Below are 19,264 nucleotides of genomic sequence, written 5' to 3'. Positions count from 1 at the left end.
TATATTTTAAATATATTATATTATTTTAATTGACTTGATTCCACCACAATAAAACCACTCTCTTCATTCTATTGCCTTAACGAAATCAACCGGCGGCTCGATTTTAAATGACTTGTGTGATAGTGGTAAGATGGCCGGTGTTATTTATTTATTTACTTCTGATTTGGTACTATAGGCTGTTTAGATTAACTTTTTAGAAATGGTTTTATGAAATTCGAGATGAATACTGAGAAGAATTTTGTGTCAATAAAAAATGTTTTTCCCCCCTTGAATGCTAATGGTAGCATTTCTGGTGAAAATATTATAAAACAAGATAATAATGGAAAAATAGGAGAAAGGAGAGGGGGATGAATGAACAAGTACGGATACAGCCTTTTCTTTCTGGGCACCAGCCTCAAGGATATCAAATTTATTACTATTTTCAGTTTTAATTATACGACTTCATTTATAATTTACAAACGATATCTTATAAATAAAACTGGAGATAGTAGTACATCAGGATTTTAACGTCGTTTAGGAAACCTATAAGAGAAAACAGATACGCTAGAATCAAGTTGAAGTATTTTACTTATCTATTTTATTAAATTCACCTACGTTCTTGTGTTCTCTATAAATGTACACAAATGAAAAATAAAAGAATGATCAAAGAAATAATAATACAACTTTGATCTATCATCACCAACCAACTATAGATTGGTGTACACGTATTGTATTGGCCAATTAAAAAAACTTGCTAAACTGGATTTTCTGGTGATTGAACATATCTGGCTCTGAGAGGAACATAGTCTCCATGATGATCTGCCAAAGATGACTTATCAACATGTTCATGGTGGTAAGATTTGCACACGAAATAGAGCACAGTTTGAACAACTAGACCCAACAGTATCACCATCAAAAGACATATCAAGCCTAGAATTGCAACCCCAATTCTCACTTCCCTTCCCACTCTCAATCCAATCACAACAAAAATCTCAAACCCTAATTGAATTCCCAGGAAGCACAGCAAGATCACACAGGATACAACAATGGAGGTCCCCTTCTTCCCCTTCATCAATTCATTGCCCTTAGTCATGGCTTGTCTACCGTGACTATCTTCCAGCACAGAAATCACACTAGCCAAATGCCAGATTATGGTTACATACACAAATCCAATCAAATACAGCAGGAAGAGAATCCCCCCAATTATAAGCCCCAATGAATCATCGAAACCAATTACGGAAAGCCAGAAGATGAACAAGAGCCCAGAAACAACATTATAGGCAAAAACAAGCGCAATATTCCAATTAAAAGTTATCAAAAGATTGCTCCAAACCTTGGAAACGACGTCCATGACTTTCCTGAAAGTGACATTGGCGGAAGCGTAGATGGAGGCGACAGTGTACACAACAGTAGAAGTGGAGAGAAGCGAGAGACTCAAGAGGAAGGTGAAATAAGCGAATTTGAGGAGGAAGAAGGAAGTCCATTGAGAGAAGAGAATATCAGAGAGGATCGCGCGGGTTTGGGAATCTTGAGGAGCTCGATGCAAGGAGGCTTGGTTATGGAGAATGTTGAAGAAGATGAGTTGGGAGACATGGAAATGGGCGAGGAAGATGAGGGAGAGAGGAAGGAGGAGATAGAGAGAAATTAGGGTGAAGATTTTTGGGCGTGTGAATATGAGGTTGAAGGATTCTTTGAAAACACCTGACACACCCAGAGATTGAAGCTCTTCTACTTCCTTCTTCATCACACTCCTTCCTTTCTGCACATTTTAGTTGCAGAATAGCATGGCTACGGTTTAAGGTTAATATGTAGGTTGGAAACTGAACTCTTGCTAAAATAATTAAAGAAAAATTACGTTTAAAATTTTCAATCTTGCAAAATTTAGAATAAATATTTTTTTAAAGTGTAATCTAATAATCTATCTTGTACTGATACTGGCAAAATAAATAAATAAATAAAACATCGATATTAAACACATAAAAGTATTGAATTCAATTCGCACAATCTATTTCATAATACATATACTCCTCCGGTCCTTAATATAAGACCTATTTAACTAATTTGATTATATTAAGGAATTTAGGTAAGTTAGTTAATTATAAGAAAAATGACACATTTTTCCTAAAACACCATAATTATCTATATTAATACCCCCTTTCTATCTTCTACTTGATTATGGTTGAGAGAGTATCCATAGGGGTAATTTAGAGAAAAATGATAAATATGAGAAATGGGTCTTATATTTAGGATCGGAGGAGTAATATATTTTGTTGTCTGTATTATTAGTTTGTTTTTCTTTAAAATGAAGCGCTAAAAAAACTCAAATTTTTTGGTTAATTGAGATAAATATATTTCTATTTTTTTAAAATACTTATTTAAAACTCAAATTTCTTATATATCTTTTTCATTTTTGTTATTAGTTGACTATATATTACTCTTCCGGTCCTAAATATAAGACCTTTATAAGACCGGAGGAATATGAGATTAACAAAGATATTGCCTGTACACCTATGAGAATCACATCAGATCTGAACAGTCGTTTTAAATTCTATTTTTTTTATCTCAAATAAATATAATCTTCTATCACCTTGTCAAAAATGATCTCATTAAAAAAATTACAAGTTAATGTTTTTAAATTTAAACTAATTTCAATTTTATTATTCCAAACAAATTCTATATATCTGTAATATATGATTAAAATTATCTCTCAAATTACAAATATTAATTTGTTAAAAATTAATCGGATGGAAGCTATAATATGTATCATCATCAACTAGCGTTGAAATTTCCATGAGACGATTTGTATCAATTAATTAAAAAATTGGTTGAAACTCCCAAAGTAATATATTGTTGAGGTGCCATACATTGATCAGCGATTACTACAATACTACCTAACCAGAAGGCTTCAAACATATCAACTATGCTATCAATGATGTTGGAATAATTTATTTCTACTGTGTTTTTATTTAAGAACTTCATGGATCCATAAGTTTATACAAAAATTCATGCATGTATATATTTAAAATATTATCATCAAATCAGCCGCAAAATATCAAGGTTTCTTTCTTCTTACTTGTCCCCCCCCCCCCAAAAAAACAAAAGGTGATAATGTTGATGAGAAACGATGTAGCTGGGTTTTTATAAAATTCACTATTATTTAAAGATATTTGACGACTAAATCTTTTAACAAGTATAATTCATTTTACAGCACACAACTAAAAAAACAATAGTTAATTAAAACATACTATTTGTACTAGTATTCTTAAACAAATATCAAGTATTACCTCCGGTTATTAATATAAGAGCTTATTTGACTTTTATTTCGGTCCTAAATATAAGATCACAATCCACTTTGTCTTTTATATTTATTCTTTTTTTTTCAAAATAGTTCTTATAATAGTTGCGCAAGGTTTCATCAAATTGTAATTTTAGCTAATATATATGATTAGCAATGGCATTCTAAAAAAGACAACACATATTTATGATAAATAACTAACTTAACTAATTTTCTTAATCTTCTCAAATTAGTCAACTAGGTCTTATATTAAACACCGGAAGTAATTTTTTTTAATAATAAATTTTTGCAAAGGAAACTTTTCAGCAATTTTACTTTTCATAGATCATAATGGCATTTGAATGGGAAAGAATCACAAAAGTTTGTCTAACTGCATAGAAGTGATGGTTCAGGGGTCACTTGTTCAGCAATACCTTAATCTTCACAATCTTCGTTTTAACGTCACCAGCAACCCATGATTTTCAAGCATCTAATTCTTTGTACCAAACTTATCAGTTTGTAATTAAATTGAAGAATTAGGATTAAGAGAGAGAGACGCAAGAAACACATTTATCAGATAGAAAATCACTTCTCTGTTATTTTTTAATACGCCAAGTTATTACTCCCTCCGTTCCTTATTATAAGAAACATTTGATGCTTATGACATGTTTTTATATATAAGATACACTTAAAAGTTGTCTCTACTTTTTTGTATTGATTTCTTATTTTACCCATATTTATTGTCTCCAACTCACACTCTCTCTCCCTCCCACTTCTCTTTCATTTAATAATTTAATTGTTTTCTCTCATGCTCTCTCTCTTTATTAATGAGGGTATTTCACATTGATTGTTCTTAATTAATTTTAACTGTTTTGTTTATCAACGTAATTCGGTTATTCTTCTCTTATAATAAGGAACAGAGGGAGTATAATAAAGAATAATGGCGACAGCCTTGCTTGCTTCTCTCTCAACACACCCAAAAAAAAAAAAACTGAAAACCTGTAGAATTCTTTCCAGAAAAGAGACTCTCATGCTCTTTTTGTTATTTTATTATAACTAAGTTTCAACATATGCTTTATTGCTAACTGCAACTTTTTTTTTCCTTATCCGAGAAGCTATCAGTTAAAAAGAGTTATTCAAAAGATATATCTTACATTTGCAGAAAAAAGTGATAGGCATCATGTCTCCATAGAGAAACAAAAAGAATTCGATCGACATCGAAGGTAGAGGGTCTATGCTTAGTGTATTAAATTTTTAAAAGTAGAATATTAAATATAATTTAAAAAAGTGTTACACGAAATTATTAGTAGTTTAAAGTAATTTTTAGTGTAATTTTCCCCTTATTTTCTTAATAGTAATGAGTACCCTATGTTTTAGAATTAAGATACCGAATCTTATTGAAAAATATAATATTTTAAAATACTGGGTGCACAAAATAAGGATGCTAAAAGTAACTTAACCGAATTTGAATGCCAGGAGAAAAGACAATTTTAGTTCAAAAGTTTAAATTGTTGGGTAAGATTGATGAATTATTTTGTTACAACAATAATTTGGAAGTTAATGGAGTTGCAAATGTACGACAGATATGAGCTTCAAAGCAGATTCCTCTAGATTGACCCTATGAACTTAATCTTAAAGTGTCAATTGATCTTCAATTTTGCTTGAACAGAAAGAAGCTAGAATTTTCTTTAATAAATAAAATATTGGATAGCGCTACAAACAACATATGAATGTGAAAAGAGGTTACAATAAACCTCATGCACACTTTCTTTTTTTTTTTTTATTTGAAAAAAAAATCATATACTCTCCTATTATTCTATAATATGTAATTGCGGATGATTCAAAATCAATACAAATTGTATACTTTGCTTTCTACATCAGAAGTCAGAACCTTGTACTTCACGTCTGATATAACTCATCCTAAATAGAAACATAGCCTAAAAATTGACAGCATATCTTCTTTGAATTTGACCCTTTAAAAGTGGATACCTGTTTTCCTCTGACAATTATTCAACAACTAAGCCATTCCTCATATAGCATCTACCGCTACATTAATGAATGTTAATTTTAATATAGTGGCACACAAATGTAATTTTCGCACTACTGGGCCTTCAGGTCTCAAAGATAATGGACAAGCCATCAAAGATCAGTCTTTGAATTACAGGTATAGGACTTCAGGGCAGGACCCAATAAATTTGATTATGTTTCTTGCAAGCAATGCACTTCCTAGTTGCAAAAACCGGTAGTGAACTCCAAGACTGCCATAACTTGTATTTCTTGCAACTCCATAACTAACACATCAAGGTCTCATAGCGACCACACACTCACACACATATATATTGGAAGAAAACTACCTGATTTTTCATTATAGACAATAGAGCAAGACGATAATCAGCTAATTGGAGATTCAGGATGAAATACTTGAACCTTCTTTCATTTGTGTTCTTTATTGTCTTCACCAGCATCCAGGTTTGCTTGGCAGACTGTGATAATCTACAAGACTCTTGTCCAGCAGTTCCTCCTGAAAAGCAGACAATATTCATCAATGGTCTTCCCTGCAAGAACCCAGAGAATACAACAGCTCAAGATTTTAAAACCTCAGAATTGAGCGAAGCTGGTTCTACTGACAACATTTTCTCTTCGTCCATGAAGATTGTGGGTGCTTCAGAGTTTCCAGGTCTGAACACTCTTGGACTCTCCATCGGCAGAATTGATATTGACGCAGATGGTCTTATAACTCCTCATTATCATCCAAGAGCTACTGAGGTCATCTTTGTCACCAAAGGTAAATTGGTGGTTGGATTCCTCGACACCAAAAACCAGCTTTTTCAGAAGTTTCTCTCTGCAGGCGAAGTGTTTGTGTTTCCTAAGGCTTTGCTCCACTTCATTCTGAATCGAGGCTTTGAAGCTGCTACAGTTATCTCAGTGTACAGCAGCCAAAATCCAGGGTTGGTATCCTTCACTTCTGCAGCATTTGATAACACATTGGAATCAATAGAGAAGCTAAAGATAAGACTTACATCACTCTCTGCCTCAGAAATTCACAACGTTAACGATTTGAGTTTGTCAGGATTGGACAACATTCACTTTTAGCCATATCAAACTATTGTCACGTCAGTTCCAAAATTATAGTGGAATTTTTTTTTAACAGTTTTACTATTTATTGAATGAATGTGTAAGTTTACGTTGGTGAAATGAGTTCGTGGGCCACGTAAATCGTTGTACCAAATTTGTATTCCAATGTGCAGTTTTATAAAAGATTATGGGGCACTCATTAGAGCAGGCTCCCACATTATCTGTCAGAAGTACTAAAAAAAGTTGTAACGATGGAGATTCGATGCTGTCAGATTGTTCCATAGACGCGTTTTTTGAAAGATTTTCTACATCAGCATTGATATACTTTACGTTTCTACTAAATTCGCAACAGAGGAATAAAGCCAAGAACTCGCAGCAAATGTATGAATCTTTCAACTTCAAAGAATATGCCAATAATCAATCTATATACAATATTCTTGACATGAAAATTAGGGAAGATAAACAACATGGAATTAGCTTACACCATTCTCTTTCTTACTCATTGAGAGTTGACTATGTACTCCAACAAACTTCAGAGTTCAGGAGAGAGGATTTGGCATGGTGGAGAAATTAAAGAATCTGCTATTTGCCACTTAGCTGTATAAAAAATGGGGCAGAAAATTATCAAACTAACAAAATTCCTTCCAATTTTCAATATATGTTGACAGATACTTTATCTTAGGCGATCACTTGAAAGTCCGCCTGAAGGCTCATCAAGCATAATCACCGGGTATATACTTGTATCCAATGGATGCTTCAAGTTGATGTGAAGAGGAACAAGTATATAAACTTTTTAAGAGGAATCCACCAATCATCAGTCCAAAACATCCCAGAACAAGCTCAATATCAACCAACCAAAGAAGTCATCTTAATCGTGACAATCTTCTTCTCTTCCGCCTCTTCTTTTGCACAACGCCACCTTTTGCTTTACTGTTACCAGGAGGAAGAGCTAACGTTGTTGATCGTCTGCCAATGTGGGTTCTTAACCTCCTGGCAACCCATTTCAAAGGCATATTGTTAACAACAGAGCTAATATCAATAGAGTTATTCAGTTCAACAAGTTTTTGAATTTGATCTAGCATCTGATGGGTCCAAGCCACTGACAAATCCAAGGCAACTGAATCATCTGTTGGTTTTGCCCACAGATCCATCAAAACCTCTTTAAAAGACTGAAAAGACATGGAGGGTTGATAACCTTGAAGATTTTCACAAATCATGTTCACCTTGATGACATGCTTGCAAAGATTGCCTTGCATTGACCAAGAGCAATCACAGAATGCAAATTCTGATCCTGGATTCCATACTAAATGTGTTATACTGCTGTCTTTCTGGCTTACAACTTTTGCAAAGAGACGGTCTTTATCATCCAAGGTGATGGCAGAGTCAGGAATTTTTAATGCACGATGCCATGATGTAGAAGCAACATATTCCTCCCTTACGTTCTGGAAAGAATCACTTTCATCAGCATAACGGTCAAGCCAGTAGCTTGAATGCAACTCAGTTGTCAACTTGTGCACTAACCAATCAACTCTTTGCAGCGCTCCAAGATGTGAATCGTCAAAAAGTTTGGCTTTCAGTTTCACATGATAGGCCTCTATCGCACCAGAAGCTTCTTGGCTAGCCAGAGGAAGATTTCTCATTGTTGAAAGCCACATTTCTGCTCAAACCAGAAGAGCACGGTGAGGAGAAAAGCAAATTAGAACATAATGAACAAGCATACAAATAACTTCAGAAGCAAAAATTCCAAGGTATGCATATCAATGTGCCCAACTAGGCAATTAATTTTGTTCGCATGGAAAAGAGGATATATTCTAACCAAGCTTAGGAACCCATGAAGCCTTGAAGTATTCCATGAAGGCCTTTTGGTCAACAAAATCCAATAAAAATTGTTCCAAGGCAACAGATACATCAAGTCCATGCCAAATGCTGTATGCTATAGTCCCAAGACGCTTAAAAATCTCCCGCTGGACCTCAATGTTACTGCATTTCTTAACAATATTCCTTAGCCATGATCTCCGAACTCGCCAAAATGAAAATAGGACAGGACAGCAAAATGTATCTCTGTAGAAAGCAGGTACAGTAAGACAATTATATATTATCACATAATTTAAATCAAACTTCCAGCCAAACTCATCTGTAAAGCAATAAATCTTGCCTCAGAAGATCAATTTCAGCTGCTGCGTCATCAATTAAAAATCCACTGACTTTCCAACCAGGTTCAACACTATGAGCTCGACTGATCAAAGCTTTCAGCCACTTAGACACATCAGGCTTTGCAAAGCTACGTGTAATTACCCATGCAACTGGAAGTGCATGTTGTCTTGAATCAAAAACAAGAAGTGAGAATAAGGGATACTGCCATTGGGAAACAATAACTACGTTAGGACTACTCACAGTTCTTACTCAGATATTGTGAAAAATGAAAAATCTAGATCACAAATTAATTACTTTAAGTCTCTTTATGCCAAAGGTTGAGTCAGCCGCAACAAGACTGCGATGACCAAATCGGATCATTTGTTGCAACTGCCATTCTGTTTGGATCCCCAAGATAAAAGGGTCTGACTCTGAAGTATCCTGATAAAAAAATATGGACTTTTTATTCCGCTCAACCCACATGCGTATGCTAGCTTGATCATCTAGATCCAGCTCATGGGTGGACCTTTTAATGATCATCCCTAGTTTGTGGACGTATTGATAAGCAAGGCTATTGACTTTTGCATTTGGACCACAATAACGCTCAATCCCTTCAATGTGTTTTTCCAAGATATTTTCTTCAGGAATGCCCAGATAAATCATAGACATTGTCTGCTGCTGAATTTCATTACATATATATGGAATTTTCTTGGCACCTGGTCCTATGGCATCTCTGTCAAGTGGACCATGGCAGACAAAACCAGACTTGTTAACGTGACGCCTCTCATTGTATATGATAAGGGCAAGTGATGGACGGGCATAAAGTCGTTTGATAACAAAATGACAAGTACAACCCCTCATTGATTGAGGTCTAGCAGCACGATTTCGGGTGTTGAGTCGATATCTCCGACTAGGTAATATACCTCCACCTTCCCCATAATTTTCTGGACCAAATGAACACCAGTACCTTCACAAACAACAAGACTCAAGTTAAAACATAAGCACTGCAAATATTAATGACCTAATGGTCAGTCAGCCATATTTAAATTATTTCGTTGCTATTCAGACGTGAGCTGTTGCTTTCTAAGCCTAGACAATAACCGAAGCATAAGGCCAAAAATAGGATAGCAGCCGGAAGAGCAAAACTATAGACAAAGTTTGATTCTGTGAGCATGCTAAAACATTAGGTAACTTCAAAGGGAAGAATGATTTCAAACCTTCAAAGATCCTACTCAATAAAAGAACGAACAAAAAATTGCTTAAGTTTTCACTAAAAACAGCCAGTTAATCACAATAAATCAAACATTTGACTAAATGAATGTCTTTATTATAGGCTTAGAGGCCTACTAGAAAGTTAGACTTACAGCCTATATTCCAGATACTCATCGTCCTTGTATTCTTTTAAGCTTCCCATGGACCGTTTTCTTCCTCTCTCAATATGAAACCGTGTTGGGCATTGCACATTAGAACATTCACCAATTATAAAAGAATCAACTCGTTCATACGGAATAAGAGCAACATCATCATGGTGCTCGGCATTGCCAAACTTGGTCCATGTCAAATCCGCAGAACAAAACTCCTCTTCGGATGGGTCTTGCAAAGGAATATCGCCAATTGATTCAATTATAGCCATGTGCTCATAGCTATAACCCGCCCCACTAATATCGGATATTCAAAGCCACGACTGCAAAACAAGTTTAACAATAAACCACAGCACGAAACTGAAAGAGGCTCAAAACAAAAATTCTAACCAGTTTATTCAGCAGCTCTGACAGCACAAATAGAAAAGACTGCTGCTACAGAAATTCGCAGAAGTTCAATACAAATCCAGGAAGCACGGAATACCCGATAATCAATATGACGTAGAGAATTAAATAATGAATATTGCGGAGATTTCTCAGCAGCTAAGCTAACGAAACAGAAAATGGATATTTGGAGGAAGAAGAATCATTTTCTGCTCTGCTAGGAATCCCTGCTGCGGTGACTGCTCATCCTTGCTAGAGAGACAGAAGAAGGGTTTAGGGGATATGAAAATCCAGGCTCACCTGGGAATTGGAATGACCGAGAAACGGGACAATCGTTATTCCCAAAACATTACGTAACGTTTTTCTGGGTCTAGATTAAATAAAAAATTAAATACTAAAAATTTAAAAAGAAAATGATTGTCTGTAAAATATAAAAACATTTCTAAAAAATTAGCAAGTTTCTTTTTTCGATTTAAATTAAATAGGTATACTTTTTTTCAGTTATAAATAATACCCCTCTGGTCCCTAATATAGGACCCAATTGTTGATTTGATTTTGGTCTTAAATATAAGACCCATTTCTCATATTTATCAATTTTCTCTAAATTACATATATGGATACTCCCTCAATCATAATCAAGTAGAAGAGGAAGATGGGTATTAAGAAAAATGATTATGGTATTTTAAGAAAAACGTGTCATATTTCTTATAATTAACTAATTTACCTAACTTCTTTAATCTAATCAAATTAGTTAAATAGGTCTTATGTTAAAGGTTATAGGAGTATATTTTAAATTTTGATATATGATAATTTTTTCCTATTTATAGTTTTTCTTTTTCTCAATAATAAATTGCCTTACGTTGGGAGGTGGGGAGAGAGAGCGAGCGAGCTTGGGCTGTGGCCACAAATGGATGGTCCAAGGTGGTATCGCCCAGACCAATATAGCCCACAAAAAATATAGAATGTTTTGTTTTTCGGCTCATATGTAAACCGAATTCTGAGGTCGGAAGATTGGGAGTTTACTAACTCATCTCATATCTTAATGGCCCAATATGCTTTCTTTTCTCATTCTCATATGATATCTAACTAGATTTCTCCCCCGTGCGTTGCACGGGAAGTGATATTCTGAGAAGTATCAACCATAAAAGCAATTGAAAATGGAAAAGTATGAATTGAAGCATGAGGTAATATTCACATTTTGTAAAATCGAAAAAGATTTAATGTCATAATGAAAGAAATTAAGATAACAAACAACAATAACTTCATCCTGTCACTATAGCGTCTCTTTTAAAATCAAAGAGTAATAATTTTGACACAGGCAGTGGAGGTTTAATCACCCAATAAAAAAGGACACATGGCGACCCAATCAGCGACCATATTTGCTTTCCTGTGAATCAATCCATTGAATAAGATAATTTGTAATTTGATTTTTCATATGTAGAATATCTATTGTTTGAAACTTTTAATGTAATGAATTGCGCCATAGGTTAGGAAATAAATGAAGAACCTTTTTTTTAATCATTAACAACAAAGGTAAGGAAAGTAGTTTGATCAACTTGGGAGAAAGCACTATTCACATTAGTTTCTAAAAATTCTTAGTAGGTGTCATTGACTTACACTTAGGTTGAGATACATGACTGGTAGTGGAATAGTGTCATCTCCAGCTGATCATCTTGGAAAGATGTTGTAGCCATCACTGTAGAAATATGCAGAAGAAATTAATGAATGTAAGATATAAAGTACATAATTTCAATCAAGTAGAAAGGCATTTAGAGTTAACAATGAATCACATGTATGGGATAAATTACCAATGAGCTTCACACAATGTTTTGAAATATTTCTCTATAGACCACATTCATCGTCTTGTTGGTTGGCTTTTTCTCTGAATCAAGTATTAGAATTTTGATGCCATCCATAGATCTAACTCTTGACAGAGCAACATATAACTGGCCATGTGTGAAGACAGGTCTAGGAAGGTATAGGCCAACATTGGTCATTGATTGTCCTTGACTCTTGTTGATTGTCATAGCAAATGATAGGATGATGGGAAATTGCCTTCTTATCAATGTGAATGGTAGTTTAGATTCTGATGGATTCATATCCATTCGATGGATCAAAACTTCTTGACCTTGACTTGTGCCATTGAGAGCGATTGCTTTAATAAAGTGTTTACCAAGAAATGTGATCCTCAGTCTTGTGCCATTACAGAGTCCTGCAGCCTGATCTATATTTCTCATGAGCATTATAGGAACTCCTACTTTCAAGGCAAGTCTATGTGGAGGTAAGCCAGAGCATTTTATTGTGTTCAAGAATTCTGTTGTATACAACTCTTGGAATGAGGTGTTGCCTTGATCAACAGTACTAACAGAATCAGAGCTAAAATATTCAACAACTTCAGTAGGTAGTAAGGAACACATATAATCGTTAATTTGCTCAACAACTTCAATTGTTGGTGCCAGAATAGCTCTATTAGTTAGATATGTTGAATCAGTCAAATGATCTAATAGATCAGGATATGTGGCATGCACGATTGATTGAAGATGATCATGAGAATCTAGAATTAGAAGATCATTTGGGATTTCTATCTCTGCCATGCCATCATGAGGCAATCCAATCTGGCCATCACCGATGTCTAAAAGCCAATTTGAAAATTGTTGTAACCTTGAATCATATGTGGATGAACTTGTAGATAACCGCATGTTTTTTGTAAGTTGGAATAACTTGCAATGACACCATAAATGAGAAAAGTTGATGCATGAATTGATGACATCCGCACGACTACCTTTCGGGATCACAGGCAATATTTGTCGGAAGTCTCCTCCCATGACAATACATTTGCCTCCAAAGGGATGGTTGCACTTCATAATATCTTTAAAGGTCCGATCAACAGCTTCTATACAAAAACGTTTGACCATTGGAGCTTCGTCCCAAATAATCAACTTTGCGAATTTGATGAGGTCGCACAATGGTGAATTTTGTGATATGTTACATGTGGAGTCTTCATTAATATCAATTGGAATTGCTAATCTTGAATGTGCAGTTCTACCTGATGGTAATAAGGTTGCAGCTATTCCACTGGATGCCACATTGATCACTATTCCACCTTGAGCTCTAACTGATGCAGTGAGTGCTTTCCATAAGAAAGTTTTTCCTGTACCACCAAAACCATACACAAAAAAGAACTCATCATTTGGATGGTTCATTGCATTCATTACTTGCTGGAATATAGTATTCTGCTCATCTGTCAGTAATGCTACCAATCTATCCGCTTCTCTCTGACACATATCTCTGTCAAAGTTTAATTCTTGAAGGACCAAATGATTCCTGATATCAAAATACTCGGTAGATATTGCCGTTGGCATTAATGGGTAATCATGGAGAGATTTGCCATTTATCTGTAGCAACTTCTCAATCTCAATCAAGCATGCCTGTTGCTTGTCATCATCACTTATGTTTAAATCTGTTTCATTCAATCAATAGTAATGTTATAAATTGAAGAAGACAAAACAAACTTTATGTTTATGAAAATTGCATAGAAGTATTTTGTAGTTGAATTTACCTGCAGACCTAGGGTTATTTCGAGGTACGTAGAACATGTCCTCAGATAAGAGATTTTTTGTTTGTTCCCATATCAGGTGTGGTTGTGATATGCAATGACATAGTAGCATGGACACAAAGAATCTCCTGAGATAACATCCTGTAGCCCAAAATGATGCTTCCTTTATCGCGTCAATGAACTCTTGATCATCATGAATTAATCCAAGAGCATAGCAAGCAGATCGAAAAGTTAGGTAGACAACATTATCTACAGTTCTTATCTGTTCATAACTGTGAGGTCCCTTTACTTTTGTCAATAGTACTCTAAGGTAGTATATTTCACCTTGAGAGGGCGATGCATGTGCTAACCTCCCAACTGCAAATCCCTTTTCTCTAAACTTCCAAATTCTTTTTTGCTTGTTAAAAGTATAATATTGTGGAAACTCAACATATGTCAAAGTCCTGGCAAATGGATCATCTAAATTTCGTTCCATCCATGCAAGAAACATTGATTCCTTAATTCTGGGTCTGCGAACTAATGAGCTAACTGATTCCTTGTCTGAATAGAAAACAGCCTGTTGATCCTGTAAGTGAAAACTCAAGCGCTCTACAGAGGGATATCTATGATGGATATCAAATGAAAAAATACGCCATGCACCTTCACAGGAAGAAATGTACCTACAGTTCAAATAATGAGAGATCTCGTCGAAACCATTGTTTCCATTGTCATAGTGATCATTGTTGTATATGCCAGCAACAACTCGATCGTTTCCTTTACTAACATACTTGAACAAATATTTTATTGCAGTTGATTGATTTGTTTTCTCAACATTAATGTGGGCATGAAATAGCTTCAGCAAAGTCGCATTGTAAGGAACAACATATCTATTATCCAATGGAATACCCTTCCTATTAACAGTCTTTCCATCGTTTCTTCTCCTATATGTAGGGTAACCCTCCTCGTCTATCGAGGTTTGGTTAACAAATTTTTTGGGAAAGTACTTAGAGCATTTCCCATTTTTCATGCAAGGAGATCTCTTGTTAGAAGCTCCACACGGTCCATGGATCATGTAATTGCTGACAAGATCATATAGTAATGGATCTCTCTCTTTATCTGGTATTTCTGCAGATATCATTTTGTCTACATCATCAGGAGTGTTTGGTTTGTCAGAAGGATCTAGAAATAGAATAATATGAGCATGTGGCAAACCTCTCTTCTGAAATTCAATAGTATAAATTTCTGCAGGAGGAAAACGTAATTATTATTTAATGTTTAAGAAAGTCATTTTGTCATATCACAATTTGGTTAGGCGACTCAACTAAAAGCATAATTTTGTGTATAATGACTGAAAGTATGCATGCAAATTTTAAGTATATTTATGCATGTTTGTATAATGCATTTAAATGTTACTTTATTCTACTTAGTCAAAAGTTATTCTACCTTGATAAAAGTTGGGAAACAAATTCTACTGTGACAAACACATGATAAAATAATAAAAATAAAAGCTTAGAAAAAGTTTTTATGGTAACCCGCTACTTCCTAACTTGAATAAATAAAATAAACATAGTTCTTATGAATATATTTAAATTAAAAGTCAATATATTAACACAAGGAGAAAAAAGGCAATCTGCATTACTCAATATATAAAATGAGACGCATGATTTTAAGTAACAAAAGTATTGCAAACAGTATAGTGAGGACCAATTGCAATAGTAAATTTATTTATGAATTTCAATTAACTATGCTATGATAGTAGATTGGCAAAAATATATAGAAAATAACACACCGATAGGAGGATTAAATATTACCTGCTCTTACTTTTCCAAAAATTTTTTGTTCCTTAATGATTTTCATTAACGCTTCAAGCTTCAGCTTGAATATTCTGCATAATATGTCTGGTCGATCAGCTGGATTTAATTTATGCCTGTTGCAGAATCTCTTTACTTCTGGCCATGCTGGATTGCATGTGAAAGTTAAAAATAAGTCAGGATAACCAGTAAATTTGCATAGTGCCATTGCATCTTGATAGTTTTGTACCATATATCGGGCTCCCCCAGTAAATGAGGATGGAAGTATAATCCTTTTTCCTGTGCGAGATGGATCTGTCTCACCCCTGGTGAGTGCATTAGTGAGACCTCTGTACATGTCCACCCGTAGCTCTTTTTGATGATTACGGATATAATTGAGTCTTTCACTCTCTACCATTGTATATCCGTCAACAATGAATTGTTGAAGTAGCCTTTTGGAGTGTAGCAAAACAGACTGCTCATTATTTCTATCCATCAATCTAAAAGATAGGTACTCCCGTGGGGTTAGAGTCTTCCTCTTTTTAGTCTGAGTAAGAGTGGTTTCACTATGTTTAATGGTTGAATCATATCCATTATTTCCATAGTGAAAAATAATAGGATATTGCAGGGGAATGTATGCTTTGTGCAATTCATCAATTCTTTGCAACGCTCCAGCTCTTTTCTCAACAATTATGTCTCGTTTGAAATATGATCTATCAAAGTCTCCAACCAGTAAAGCAGCAACCTCAGATGCTGTTGGCATATCATAGACCCTATCACTGTGATCTGAATTCCTAATGAGACGAATATTGACATTAGAATGCTGGTCACGCTTGAGAATTTCAGATGCCATCCGATAACTAATGACAAGGCCATTGTGTTTGTCAAGACAATCCTTTATTTCTTGTGTAATTCCTTGATCAATTGCAGACCTATGACAATGCTTGCTGAACAGAAGAGTTAGTGTTGTTAGTAAGAACACAAATAATGTTTCACAAAAGAAGTCCCAATGTCTAAACAATGTTTAAGTAGCAATGATAACGGCAAACTGATTTTTCTTTTGAGAAAGTTAGTATCACATTTTATGGATCACTTATGCGGAGATAGTTCGGCCTTAATTTATTGGGACATTTAAATCTAAGGCAATATCAATAATAATTTCATTGCTTATTATTAATTCATGCGATGTTTTTTATATGTACAGTACAAATATTAAGGCTGACAAAGTATATTATTGATAAGGACTGCAATAATTTATTAGAAATTATGATTAGAAATTCAAGCTAATGATATAGACATTAAATAAAGTTATAAGTTGGTCATACCTGACAACGGATATTCTGTTAGATATTTCATTTTCAGTATCATATATATAGAGCTGAGAGTAGACTGGCTGAGATCCTTCAGGAGGTAGCAAGCTTCCTAGTAAGTGGTAATTCTGACCAGACATAACGAAAGAATAGGGACCTGCTCCAGTGTTATTAATAGAATGGTTTATCTTTCCACCCATTGAAGTGAAACAGAACATGTTATTGTATGCCCTTATATTTGACAAAAAACGCTTTGATTGTGGGTTATCTTTGTCAAAGAAAAGTTTACGAAATGTTTCTGGTGGAGGCTGCATAAGAGGAACCAATATTTTGCCATGGCAGCAACAAATAGAGAACAAAGGATATTCATTGGAAGGAGCTCTCTTAAGCCTTTCGTTAAACCACATCAAAGCACCACAATAATGGCACACATAATCTGCATCACCTTCATCAATATAGCCTTCTGTGGATAGATCGACGTTATCGTAATCATTTATATCTACGACGTCAACCTCACAATCTGAGTCACCATTCGCTTCATCTTCGTCTGCAAATTTAAAATAAAAAGAATTAATCCTCACATATGAATAATTTAGTGAGAGAAAGATACCCATAAATATATGAAATTATAACCTGCACCAACAGCATTATCAAGCTTGGGAGAAAGGTTAGTTGCTAAATTGGTAATGTTGCAAAGTCTGGAACAATTCACAGTAGCCGTGCTACCATTGTGTCTCAAATACGATAAATCTGCTGGCTGCTGAGTGTTTTGTTCAATTGTTCTGTCACAGATACCTGGATGTTGTGGTTTACTTACTCCTCCATAATCTGTGATATCTTTGGATGCAATCCTCGTTGAAGTTGTCATGGCTGAAGTGGAGCTTCCACGAAGTTGGGTAGAAAGTTTCGCTTGATAAGTAGGTGCAATATAGGCAGAGGTACTTCCGAAATGAGTGGATTGTTCTAACTGATCAGTGCTGTTGAGATAGCCATATATATTAGCATGACCACTTTGTCTTTTACCATGTGCAGATTCCGATATTCCTTCCATAACTGCTGAGGATACAGATTTCTTTCTTTTCGTTTGAATATAAATATCCACGGGAGAACTTTCAATGACATCATGGTGTTGTGCAGCATGAGTACTGCTTCCTGTAATTACAGAAAACGAAAGTATTTGTGAAATAAAAACAATACAGTAAAGCAAGGTCACTATGATGACTTTCAGGAGAGAGATGGATTGTCTAACCTTCAGGCCGAGACGCTGTAGTGCAACCAACATTCTTCCTTATCCTTCCCATGTATAGTGTTAAGATGAAAGAAGTACGTTCAAGTGTATTAATCAAGATATGAGAATAGGATATAAAAGACATGGAAAGGATGGAAATCAGAAAGTTACTTCGTTAGTTGACATTGGCGAAACGTCTTTCAATGCATGGGCAATATTGACTTCAATAGCCACAGGAGACAAGTTACTTATGGCGCACATGGGAAAAGTACTATAATACAATTTTGGATACACAGTAGGTTATTTTTCTGTTTGCCAACTGGGAACAACCCACGTCATTTAAAGGGTTATGAAGATTCGAGGTGCAATTAAAAGATGGGAGTCAGAAGGTCTGCTGAGCAGTATATAATACTTAAGTAACACTGGTTTTATTTTTTGTCGCCAGCATTTAATGTTTCTCGGAAAATGTTCAGGTGGGAATGTATTTATGAGTATTACCTCCCTAGAAATATTTAGTTGTAATTGATAGTTGATTAATTTATTCTATTTGACTCTTCAACTTACCCGTCACGGAACAAAAAGTTATTGTGTTCATTAACAATTTTGTTGATACATATGAAAGTATTTTTATTTTAATTTATGGAAGATGAAGTAAAATATAGACAATACAAGAGCGAGAATTGGCTGTGGAAAGGAAATAAGAAAATCAATAAATGCTTACAGTACGATTCATTTGGATGGTCCAATTCAAGTTTGTAAGCCAACAGTGTGAAATCCCTCGTCATCGAATTCATAAATTCCATGAAATGATTTATAGCATTAAAATCTTCACATTTATACTATTAATTATTTCCATTGAGTTTTGCGTGTGACGCGATTAAATATGCTATTAATTCATATATTTAAAATGCAATAAATAAGCATTTATTAGATTAATAGAAAGTGATTCACCAGGCATATATCACAATGGGTCCGTTTGGCGGGCTTTTGGGGGGTTTAAAAGTAGCTTATTTGTAGTGTAAACCCGATTGGAAAAATCATGGTCCATTTTTTGGCTACGACGTTTATTGAAAATGAAAAATAATTTAAAATATGAATTTACAAAATATAATAATTTTAAATTTTAAATTATTATAATAAGGACAAATTATATTTAATGAATAAAATATATTTAAATTACAAATCATAGTAATGT

The 19,264-nt window shown here is 34.6% G+C and overlaps 4 protein-coding genes across 5 annotated transcripts; 1 reads left to right on the top strand and 3 right to left on the bottom strand.

Annotated features, from left to right (window-relative positions):
• Positions 1-733: 733 nt before the first annotated feature.
• On the bottom strand, positions 734-1,723 carry LOC114749048 (uncharacterized). Its single transcript, XM_028937515.1, has one exon. It carries the CDS (start codon positions 1,721-1,723, stop codon positions 734-736), a length of 990 nt encoding a protein of 329 aa, XP_028793348.1.
• Positions 1,724-5,023: 3,300 nt separating this feature from the next.
• LOC114749050 (germin-like protein subfamily 3 member 4) lies at positions 5,024-6,469 on the top strand. The gene has a single exon (XM_028937516.1). It carries the CDS (start codon positions 5,666-5,668, stop codon positions 6,344-6,346), a length of 681 nt encoding a protein of 226 aa, XP_028793349.1. The 5' UTR covers positions 5,024-5,665; the 3' UTR covers positions 6,347-6,469.
• Positions 6,470-6,698: 229 nt separating this feature from the next.
• Positions 6,699-10,292, bottom strand: LOC114749052 (uncharacterized). 2 transcript variants are annotated; one of them, XM_028937517.1, is made up of 5 exons: positions 9,826-10,292; positions 8,777-9,428; positions 8,472-8,683; positions 8,145-8,398; positions 6,699-7,985 (listed from the first exon to the last, which is right to left on the bottom strand). In XM_028937517.1, the coding sequence occupies exons 1-5, from the start codon at positions 10,092-10,094 to the stop codon at positions 7,192-7,194; spliced, it is 2,181 nt and encodes a 726-aa protein (XP_028793350.1). In that variant the 5' UTR covers positions 10,095-10,292; the 3' UTR covers positions 6,699-7,191. The 2 variants fall into 2 exon arrangements, with proteins under 2 accessions (XP_028793350.1, XP_028793351.1); XM_028937518.1 differs by lacking the exon at positions 6,699-7,985 and having other exon boundaries at positions 8,140-8,389; positions 8,484-8,683.
• Positions 10,293-12,023: 1,731 nt separating this feature from the next.
• LOC114749047 (uncharacterized) lies at positions 12,024-18,142 on the bottom strand. Its single transcript, XM_028937514.1, has 6 exons — positions 18,091-18,142; positions 17,475-17,993; positions 16,857-17,388; positions 15,553-16,478; positions 13,766-14,983; positions 12,024-13,666 (listed from the first exon to the last, which is right to left on the bottom strand). The coding sequence occupies exons 1-6, from the start codon at positions 18,140-18,142 to the stop codon at positions 12,024-12,026; spliced, it is 4,890 nt and encodes a 1,629-aa protein (XP_028793347.1).
• Between the last annotated feature and the right edge of the window lie 1,122 nt (positions 18,143-19,264).

Source organism: Neltuma alba, unplaced genomic scaffold (assembly GCF_004799145.2).
Source record: "Neltuma alba isolate B1F8T4 unplaced genomic scaffold, ASM479914v2 tig00005930_pilon, whole genome shotgun sequence".
NCBI lineage: Eukaryota > Viridiplantae > Streptophyta > Magnoliopsida > Fabales > Fabaceae > Neltuma > Neltuma alba.
The sequence above is the reverse complement of the archived record's forward strand: the minus strand, read 5'-3'. Positions and strand labels throughout refer to the sequence as shown.